Source organism: Phragmites australis, chromosome 5 (genome assembly GCF_958298935.1).
Source record: "Phragmites australis chromosome 5, lpPhrAust1.1, whole genome shotgun sequence".
Lineage (NCBI taxonomy): Eukaryota > Viridiplantae > Streptophyta > Magnoliopsida > Poales > Poaceae > Phragmites > Phragmites australis.
In genome coordinates, this window is record NC_084925.1 from 36,523,126 (window position 1) to 36,533,965 (window position 10,840).

At 47.6% G+C, this 10,840-nt stretch overlaps 1 protein-coding gene across 1 annotated transcript; it reads right to left on the minus strand.

Annotated features, from left to right (window-relative positions):
- Positions 1–1,057: 1,057 nt before the first annotated feature.
- On the minus strand, positions 1,058–1,802 carry LOC133917637 (14 kDa proline-rich protein DC2.15-like). Its single transcript, XM_062361516.1, has one exon. It carries the CDS (start codon positions 1,735–1,737, stop codon positions 1,360–1,362), a length of 378 nt encoding a protein of 125 aa, XP_062217500.1. The 5' UTR covers positions 1,738–1,802; the 3' UTR covers positions 1,058–1,359.
- Between the last annotated feature and the right edge of the window lie 9,038 nt (positions 1,803–10,840).

Here is a 10,840-nt window from a genome sequence, read left to right on the forward strand (position 1 = left end):
GCTGCACAGAGCACCCAAGAGCACGGCATCTAGCCTGCTCGAGTCGATTCAGGAATGATGTTAACCCTCGCGAGCTTTGTTTTCCAACTCTTAATTAACCTAGCTAAATAACGTAATCTAGCCAAACGAACACGGCAACATTATAGACTAAGTTTACAGCAAAATATATAAACCGAGTGCGGACGAGACGAGCGTTGACGTACGTGCGGGACCGAGCCGGTCACGGGCGCAAGAAAGACGAGAAAACACCGTGCGGAACCGCGGATCCGACCATCCGATCGCTGGATCACATCCACATGCCTGTCTGCCCTGCGGACTCTGTGGCCGCTGCGGGCAGCCATCGGACCCGCGTGGCACCACAAACACGTAGCAGCAGGTGAATCTTTTTCTGCTCGCGCCCACGCACCCCCTGCTCGAAAGGGGAGCCCGCACGGCCGCACGCGGTCACGGGATCTCAACTCCGGAGGGGCCAACTCTGCAGGTGCAGGACTGGGCGGCTAGAGCGGGAGAGCTGGCTCGGATGAAATATCGAGGCTTCAGCCTCACTGGCTCTTCTAGGTAATACAATTTTCTTGTTTGCAGTGCATACAATCCATACAATCAAGTACCTAAAAAAAACGGTGGTCTCGGAAGAATTTGAGCCATCTATTTTTTAAATCGGATGGTCTAGATTGTTTACAATACTACCCATTATTTAGAGGTAGTGTGAGTAGTATATGAAAGGTGTATATGTAGTATAAGGATATTTTTTGGGAAATAAAGAAATAGTATGGTAGTTATATCGTGCAAATTCATAGGTTTAATGTTTAAACTAGCCTGAATGCTGATTATTTGGTTGAACGATTATTTAGGGTTTAGGTGTAAAAAAAAGATTGTAGTGCCTTTCAATAGTATGGTGGGTAAATATTAACACTAATGTCATAATTATAAAAATATCCAATCACATAGATAATTAGATTAAATTTATACTAACTCCTGCCTATAAATAATATGACCACCGTAAAAGAGCTAAAAAAAATCCATAGAATCAAGAGTACAAGCAATAACAACAATGAAATAAACACCGCATAAAACCTAAAAGTGCATTGCATGCAGTTCCTAGCTAGGACCTTGGAGAAGAAAATCTCCATTCACAGCCATATTATCAGAGAAAAAGAAAGAGATGAAACACATACAGTTGACTCACACACTTAATTTATTGATCTGGATCGTCCGCAGTTCTACATTCAGAACCAACAGACTGACAAAGCAAGCAGACAAAAAAAAAAGTTGGAGAAAACCAACGCACGCATGCGGCATGCACTCACGAATGAAACATATATTCGTGCGTGAGTAAGTGACCAGGTAGTCACGTAGCTATCAAGCACATATGAAGCCACTGGGGAGGTTCTTGCCACAGTAGTTGACAATGAGGCTGAGCTTGACAGGGATGTCGAGGGTGATTCCGAGCACGCTGGCCTTGATGGCGGTGCAGAGGCAGACGGCGGCCTCGAGGTCAGCGAGGCCACCGAGGACGCTGCAGCACGGCTCGGCGGGCGGCTTGCCGACCTCGGCGCTGACGAGGCCCAGCACGTTGGCGCAAGCGGCTAGCTTGAGCGCGTTCTTGGGGCACTTGTCGTAGGACGGTGACGGCGGTGTCGGAGTCGGTGGGGTTGGCGTCGGGCACGTGCTGCCGCAGGCGTTAGCCACCGTGAAGAGGATCAGGTTGAGGGCCACGAGGAAGGCCTGAGATGCCATGGCGTCTGAAAAACCCAACGGTGCAGGGAGTGCTTCCACACTGCAGGGCTAGGAGAGTGCTGGTGCAACTGGATTGGGAATAAGCTGAGTGAGGTGGGTACGTGGGTATTTATAGAGGAGAACCAGATCTTGGGAAAACCCTAGCTTCATTGTTACCTCTAGCAAAGTACAACGACACATGGCTCGTAATGATTCAAAATGGTGCGTATGCACATGCATGCAAATTTCTAGTTAGATTTCACAGGTGTTTGGCATTAGTACGTAAGTTTTGCTGATAATAAAATTGCTATTTTTCTTCTAGAAGTAATTGAATTTCACTACTCCTAGGCAAGGTTCAGATGTCTCTCCTGGATATAGTAATTCCAAAAGGTTGTCATGGTAATAAGTGATCACTAAATACCAAGGATCTCACGGTTGTAGCCTGGAGGCATCCAACTTAGGGCCTCTATGGAAAGAGTTTTTTTTTTATCCAAATACTCAAGATTTAGTATTAAATTTGATCTAAATGTTGAAGATTCCCGGACCAAGGCCATTAGCTTGGTGTTAGCTAGCATTACGGAAGTACTGAGGCAGTTTTTCTAAAATTAAAATGAACTATTACAAGGACGTCACACACAGCACACCGCTACAAGTACAAATACACATACTTAACACACTCATGCACTAGCGAGTGCGTCTACTATTACACACCTAAAAATTAGTAACAACTTATGTTCAACTTTCATACTAGTTCAACTTCCAACAACTCATAAGATATGTGACGATGACTGCTCGATAACTACCATGTCCGGTATTCCAAGGTTTTTCGTAATTCTCAGAATGTATCTCTTATCTTCGGGAAGTAGATACTTAGATGAAAGAAAACCATCCATAGGAGCTCAAGATATCTTGTAAACAAGTAAGTTTATCTCCAAGAATAGAAAGCGAGATTTCAAAGGATGTACGACGCCTCTATATATATACGAAGCTTGGGGCCCCTGCGGAGGACAAGCGATTGAGAGACACAAGCCATTAGAAGTCACACAAGCTATTGCAGGCAGAGCAAGCTGAGTAGGGAAGTCGCCGACTAGGTTTAGATCCATCTAGGCTATTCATCCCCTTATAACAGGCTCTATTCAATATAAGACAAATATAACATAGGGTTATTATCCTAAGAGAGACTCAAACCTATATAAAAATCCCTCTATGTTCCTGTAATTCGTCTACTCGAAGCATCCCCTGTTTGTTCTATACGTTTGTAAGATCAGCGGTTCACTAATCGTCGACAGCTAGTGTCGACCGTGGGTATCATGACAATAGGCATTGAAGATTCTATGCAAACCATGCTGTCGACTAAATCGATACCGAGGGTTGGTTCTTCGGATGAGGGGTTCTATGACAACTTTTTACCCCTCCTATCAACGAACTAGTGATTGATCATGTGAACTTCGATGAGAAACTCTCCAGCGACAACTCCAACAACGAGGTAAATCAATTTATGGATTAGTGCGTCAAGGATTACGACATCGAGTTCAAACCACTTAGCTGCCAAGACAATAGTGAATGCCCTATTCACCACAAGCTAGGATCCTCCCCCACAAACTCCGACAACATGGATTGTCAAGAAACTATTTCGAAGCAATCCAATGAAAAATCCATGATGGATTTGGACGCTTCCTCTAGTGGAAGTTACCCAGAGAAGTCTTTGCTATCGGAGACGGGGGTGATGGTCTGGGTAATCATGACAACGAATCAGCAAACATGTAGGATCCTCCCACTTCGGGTATAGGTGATAGCCAGCTGAACATGCCAACCCAAAACCTGAACCCTAATGGAGCACCGATTTTACCATCTCCCAACTATCAGCAGGGGGCTGAGCACTTCAGATCTATGACTGCCAAGAGGATCCTCTTTCTGCAAGAGGCCCTCATGCATTCATCGACTACAGATCTGACGACCCCGTCCGACAAGGACTGGATGACCTCAGCGATCAACTTGATGAAAGAGGTCATTATCCAAGCTGAAAGTTCCCATCAGGCCCTAGCCAGAAACAACGCCAACCGGGACAAATCTCACAATCCCACATCATGGGATGCATCGGAATCAAAGAGGCATAACCCCAGAACAAGGCTTCCCAGGATGGCAACTGGGCAAATAACCGACGTTGATCTTCACTAGTAAAAAATCACCCTATTAATGATTTGCGCGAGGTCATTGAAAGCCGATGGAGGCGCCCGAGGACCCCTAAGGAGGCATCGTCCATAACTTGGCAATCCGATTGGGGGACGTCCCAACATTGTACAAGTCGGGGCCGATCCTCGACCCCCGTGGAAAAAACTCCTAAGGCTACCGAAACTAGGTGGGGCACCATCAACGGGTGTCTGGCCTTCTCTCCAGATCTACATAATGTAAAGTGGCCGACGAGGTTGCACCCCAGGTTGATCGAGAAGTACAACGGGAGCACTAACCCTGTTGAGTTCCTTCAGATCTATACCATGACCATCTAGGCGGCTTGCAGGGATGAGAAGGTAATGGCAAATTACCTCCCCACAACCCTTAAAGGAGCAGCCAAAACATGATTGAACAATCTATCACCAGGGAGAATCTACTCATGGGAGCAGCTTTGCGACGTGTTCTGAGCTAACTTTCAGGGTACTTACAAGCGCATCAGCACAAAAAATGATCTCCACCATTGCGAGCAGATGAAAAATGAAACCTTGCACGAGACAAGTCTGCAAGGGCCAATGACGCCCTCCTCTTCATCAAGGAGAAGACCTAGGGCATCAAACATCCTCAACCCAGGCTCAATGGCGACAAGGTCAAGAGCAAGCTCAAGAAGAATACCAAGGGAGGTAAGGTCAAGAAAGCTAAATCTAATAAAGTTTTTGCATATTTTCCAGACATCCGTCCCGACAAGCTTCCCGATTCTTCCTAGGGCAAGAGCTTCACACCAGACTCTGACAAGCGAGACGGTATGCCTTGGTGTGATATCTATCAGACCGACAACCATAGCCTCCATGAGTCCCGCCTTTGGAAGAAGATGGTCAAGACAGAAAGTGGCCAAAGAAAAGAAGACATAGGTCGCAATCCAGAGTAGGGATTCCAGCTCCAGCAGGAGCGAAGATGACTCAGACCCAATGTCCTTTTAGACGGACGAGAGGACGATCGACCACATGTTCGATGGTTCTACCTCCTATGAGTCCAAGAGTTAGTACAAAATGGTGGCCCGAGAAGTCCTAGTTGCCATCCCCAAGAGTCGGCATGCTGTTAAGAAGTCAAGTGTCAACATCTCCTTTGGCAAAGATGATTGCCCTGAGAACTTAGTATGGCCAGGCAACTTCCCGATAGTGGTCGAGCCTATGATCAATAATTGTAGGGTCACCCGAGTGCTTATCGATAGGGGGAGTTCCCTGAACATCCTCTTTTCAAGCGCACTCGAAGGGATGCAGATCTCCCAATCTACTATCAAGCTGATTACTTAAACCTTTCATGATATAGTACCCAGATCTTCAGCCACTCCCATTATCAAGATATCGCTCCCTGTTACTTTTGGGAAGCACAAAAACTTCTAGATGAAAAAGATTCTATTCGATGTAGTTGACTTTGAGACGGTGTACAATGCCATTTTGGGTCGACCAACCTTAGCAAAGTTCATGATGATGTAATTTTTGACGCATTGATCTATAAATTGACTTACCTCATCACTTGAATCGTCACCAAAATCTACCCGATCGATCACGGGTTCATTGAGAAGCTTTTTGGATATTGACGGCATGCCATTTGTAGACTCTTTAACAACTTTTTTCATGATCTTCACGGAAAGTGCCAGCTATCGATGGTTGGTGAATCACTGACCTAACGAATTTGTTGAAGAATTTGGGAATGCTTTGAGTAGACGAATCACAAGGGGAATACACAGGAGTTTTTAGACAGGTTTGGACTTCCCTGAGGATAATAACTCTATGCTATGTTTATCTTGTGTTGATCTCATCCTGTTACAAGGGGGGTGTAGCTAGCCTACATGGATCTAAACCAAGTCGGCAACTTCCTTCTTGGATTTTGTTGGCTTGTTGTGCTCTCTAATGGCTTGTTTGGGCTTCTGTTCCTCCGCAAGGCCCCTTGGTTCCGTATATATATGGGGTGTCGTAAGTCTTCTGGACTCCTCCTTCCTATTCTTAGTGATAAATCTTCCCGTTTATGGGACAACTTGTGAACCTACGAGTAGCTTTACTTCTTCCAGGGATCCCATTCTCGTAAATAAAGATATGCCCTGAGAAATATAGGAAACTCTGGGGTACCCGGATCTGGTAACCATCCGTTATTCATCATCAAGCCCTTATCAGTACGTGAAATGAGGCTTTGATAGATCAAATACATAGCCAACAAAGATAAACTTTTTGTCTGATCGTGTTAACAAGTAGACTCAGAATTTCGATTAGGATGAAGCTTCTAACCGGATTTTTTTGATCTTCTACTTGGAACCCTAAATGACTCTGAGTAGGTTTTCTGTTAGCTTTACCTTTTAGAAGGATTTTTTTTGTCACTGGTGAATTTTGAAAATTGAAACGTCACAGAGGATATTTCAGGTAGTGGCAAGAATCTTTTCATGCCATAGTGTCATGATTACGGTAGTAGTGCAAGGTGCCGAACTCCTCGGGGTATGGCACCAATTGGCCAGCATGCGCCTAACATTAAATGCGATGGAACAATAAAGAGGGAGATCATGGCATCGAATCATGTCACGTCGTCAGTCGAACCGCTATTTCTGGGAGCCCTGACTCTGTATAACAGCAAATAGAGACCTGCTTCAACATCTATTCTTCCATCATTTACTGCTTTCGTCTCACTCATCACTCTCCTTGCACACCTACTCTAGAAACCCGCAAAAAACCCTCTTCCCCCAATCTCTCTATCGCCATGGGAAGAAAAAGATCGAGAAGCAGAGCTCCTCCATCAACGAGATGGAGAGCGCAATCCCAGAGTGGCAGAAATTCGAGATTACAAAGGAGGCTTTGGAGAAGGCCTAGAGCGAGGAGGTGATTCCTCCCTAGGTTTTGATCCCCTGCACACTGGCAGCGGGTCAGATGATCCTGAGCCCAGACATCCATAGCTCTGTGGTTTTCCTTTAGTTCTTCAGTTGCGGCTTCGGCTTCCCTCTTTCTAGCTTCTTCCTCGAGGTGCTGGCCTTCTATGGCCTGGAGTTCATCTATTTGAATCTCAACTCCATCATCATGCTGAGCATCTTCGTCCATCTGTGTGAAGCCTTTCTCGGCTTCTGTCCATCCCTCGACCTCTTTTGGTACTTCTACGTCCTAAAGAGGCTCCAAAACAAGGTCACCGGCGACGCCGAATTCCGGCTTCGAGAAGGCAAGTCGACGGAGTACATAGACTTCTCTACCAAGTCCTCCTGGTTGGGTTGGCACAAAAATTGGTTCTACTACCAACCTGAGCCAAAGGAACTTCCTTATCGGGGCTTGCCACCATTGTCGAGGCCCGCCTAGACCTAGGAGCCGATGATGACCATCCTTCGTCGGATTTCATCAAGCGTTGGCTTAGTCATCTGAAGTCAAGGATTATCGGGGCTTGACAGGTCCCAGTTGGATTGGATCCAGCCCGAGAAGGTGAAATAGGTACTTCCCAATCCCGAGTAGCCACATTTTATGGGATCTGCAAAATCTACTAGCATTGACTATTGTTTTTCTCGCAGTGTATTCACCAGAGGATGTAGATAGAAAGGTCAGGGTTCTTTTTGAAGCCATCCCTTCTTCCATCCGCAAGAAAGTCCCAACTTCCATCATATAGATGGACCCCGAAGCTCAGGCAAGAATCATGTCTGTAAGTACTACAAAAAACTTCTCGATTCTTATTTTTCTTTCCAAGTAGTTGTACTTGCAGTGACGACCATTGCTGATTTGGGCAGCTTCCCAGATGTGGAGGTCCCGATCCGGAGACTGAGAACGTTGGAGCCCCAGCTGATGACACGGATGATGTTCTTATCATGGGGAGTAGGGGTCCGATTGAGAGTGGGATCGGCACATTGCAGATCACACCCTTCGACAGCGGCATGGTGTTGGAGGATGACAACTTTGCTGGAGTATATTCGGTGGTAGCTGATGTTCGGCTGCCAACGCCGACTGCTTCTGCTCTTTCTCCTCCCGTCAACCTTGTGCTGACTCCAACTGCGGCCTCAACTTTGGTAAGTTGAGTATTTGCCCCATCCTTTTGCAGCCATGCTTGTTCTTTAATCTATAGGGTACATTTTTAGGCTTCACCCAAGAGTGCCAAAAGACAACACCCCTTGTGAGCCCATTGGGCGGTGTTCCCTTTACTCAACTAGCATCAGGAAGCAAGAGACTAGCGCCCCTTCTAGTCCTAGTGAAGCCTTTGACGACCAGGAAATGGCTCAGGTATGATGAGAATTATTCTTATGCTTGATGGAGTGCATGGTTTCAATTTGTCTCTCATGCAGGCTAGTTGGAATATCGCTTATAGTACCCAAGCACCAACTTCCCCAACCTCCAACCCCTCTCTCCTTTGAAGGAGATGACGGCAAGCCTGTCGAACCCCCAGCATCAGTAGCTACTAGTCAGGAACTAGAGGTAGCTAGCACTGAGGTTGTCATTGCCCTTCCACGAAAGGAGTACAGGATTCCGCTGAATGCATCCTAGGGGGAAATGCTTGAAGGGCGGGTAGGCCATCAATATGATTCGGTGTTTAAAGTTCTTACTTGCACAATATAGCCTGGGAGTATAGCCTTCTTCACGGTAAGATTCTAACTGTATATTAGAAACTTAATTAGCAAAATGACTGGTACTAACCTTATCGTTCTTTAAAGTTTACCTTGCACCACTTGGACAAGACCTGCTGCGATGCTAAGAAGGCCACCGTTTGAGTTGCTGAGCTTCAAAAGGAGGCTACTAAGCTGCGCCTACAGGTCTCTCGGGTGACGGCCGAGAAGGAGAAGATGGATGCCATGCTGGAGGACCGGATGAAGGGTGAGCCTCTAATACCCCGACAAGCTGCTTATTCACTTTTGTCTTCATAATATATCACCCTGCAGAACTCTCCACAACCTGAGAAGTTGTCACCCAAGAAGGGGACCAAACGTCAACTGCCTACTAATAGCTTGTCACAGTGCTCGATGTCTTCCAGGAAGCGCTTGTCGGGGTTGGGATCCAAATAGAAACTACTGGTGGAGAGGATTCTCCTAGGCTCTTGCCCGAGTCACCAAGCTTGTCGAGACATTCAGTGGGTTCCTATAGACGGTCACTGAACACCTTTTGAGCTAGTCCCGATAGAGTGCAAAGCTGACACTCGCCTACACGGTGGCTATCTTGAAGACCCATCAACTGGAGTTCAATACAAACATCCTCCTAGAAGGTTTTGGGAATGAGTCAGAAGAGTCATCGGCCTACCAGGTTGAGACAGTGACTGGTGTAGCCAAGGCCTTCATGGACGCGATGGATTTCTTGCCCTTGGCAAAATTCTGTTGCTTTTATCTTGTAGTTTGTAAATACACTTCACGAATTTTGTTAGTTTGAGTCAGGAATTTAAACTTTTTCCCTACTTGATGGGAGTACTTCGTGTTGTTCTCTTTTGACAGCATATCATGATTTTCTTTTTGGCCTTTTCCTTCGATTAGTTTAGGATGCTTTGATCACTAGTCAGAGAGCCTACAGTCTGCTTGAGTGGGAGGCATTGTAGCCCCCAAAGATGGCCAAATGGGCCAGTCGTGTCGACCCAGCATGAGCCCAGCTCGGCACCGCCTGATAGGCCCAGATACTGTAATAGGTCGTGCCGTACCGGCCCACGTGCCGCACCCTCGACCCACGGCACGGCCCGTGAAGCACAGTACCATGCCAGGCAGGCCCGGGCACGGTTGCGGCACGACAGGCCGTGCCGGGCCGCTGGGCGGTGTGGCCGAGCGGCGGGGCGGGGGTGACCCGATCGGGCAGCGGGGGCCGGCGGGCGGCCGGGGCGTGGCGGGGCCAGTGGTCGAGGCGGGGCGGGGCTGGCGGCCGGGGCGGTGAGGCGACGCTGGGGCGGGGCAGGCGGGCGGGCAGGACAGGGCGGTGAGACGGCGCAGGGGCGGGCTGCGAGGCCAGGGCGGAGACCGGCAACGCGGGGAGGCAGGCGGCGCGGGGAGGCACGCGGCGCGTGGCAGAGGCGGGCGGCGCAGGGGCAGGCGGCAGGTGCGGGCCATGCCCATGCCTGGGCCGTGCCTGTGCTGGCCCGTCTAAATCGGGTCGTGCCGTGCCGAGGTGTTGGCCTAGGCACGGCCTGGCTAGCCGTGCCGTGCCGGCCCAGCCCGTCTACCCTCATGCCTGGGCTGTGCCTACAGTGCCGTGCCTTGGTCCAGCCCAGTTGGCCATCTTTAGTAGCCCCCAGTCACTCGTGGAATGCGATAAATAGCCTTTTCACAACCTCATGTTCACGATGCAACAATCCTTCTCGTCTCGTTAGAATAAACTTTTAGAAGGTACACAATATGTTGTTTTTGATTTCTTGCCCCCGACTGTCTACTCGAAAATAGGAATTCCGGGTAGGCAGTCAAAACAGTAAAAAAACATCTTTAAATTAAAGGGAAACTCATATTGTCTTTTTGGTTGAGATAAGCTTTTCGCTGCCCTGGGTGTGTGTTTGGATGAAAGGTATGAGAAGCGACTTACCCCGTTTGTTAGGCATGAAGATACATGAAAAGACAAGTATGGCAGAAAAGAAAGTCGATCAACTTCATAGGCAATATGATCTTTATTATTCTGAGAAGGTACTCTTAGGACTTACACTTAAAACTTATAGAGTTTATTGATGGTATATTGTCTTAAACCTAAATGATATAGATTAGATTAAGCCAATAAGCAGTGATCCTTATTGCCTTCAGGGTAGCGCACATGCTTGTTCATGGGCCCTGAACTAGCATGGAGCTGAACCCCTGGGTTTCTGGGTTTGTGTCTCGAGATGCTGTGATCACGGTTATGACTGAAACTTTTTATCCACCTTGATCCTTGAGCTCTTTGGTTCCTTGCTCAATTGGTGTTGAACTACCATGTCGAGACTCCGCTTGTCCCATTGGAAACTAGCTTTGGGATAATCCCAGACTATGATGACCTCCTAGGGTCTCGGG

What these genes read in the sequence shown, in the direction of transcription:
- LOC133917637 (XM_062361516.1), bottom strand. Translation starts at nt 1,737, where the DNA reads ATGGCATCTCAGGCCTTCCTCGTGGCCCTCAACCTGATCCTCTTCACG.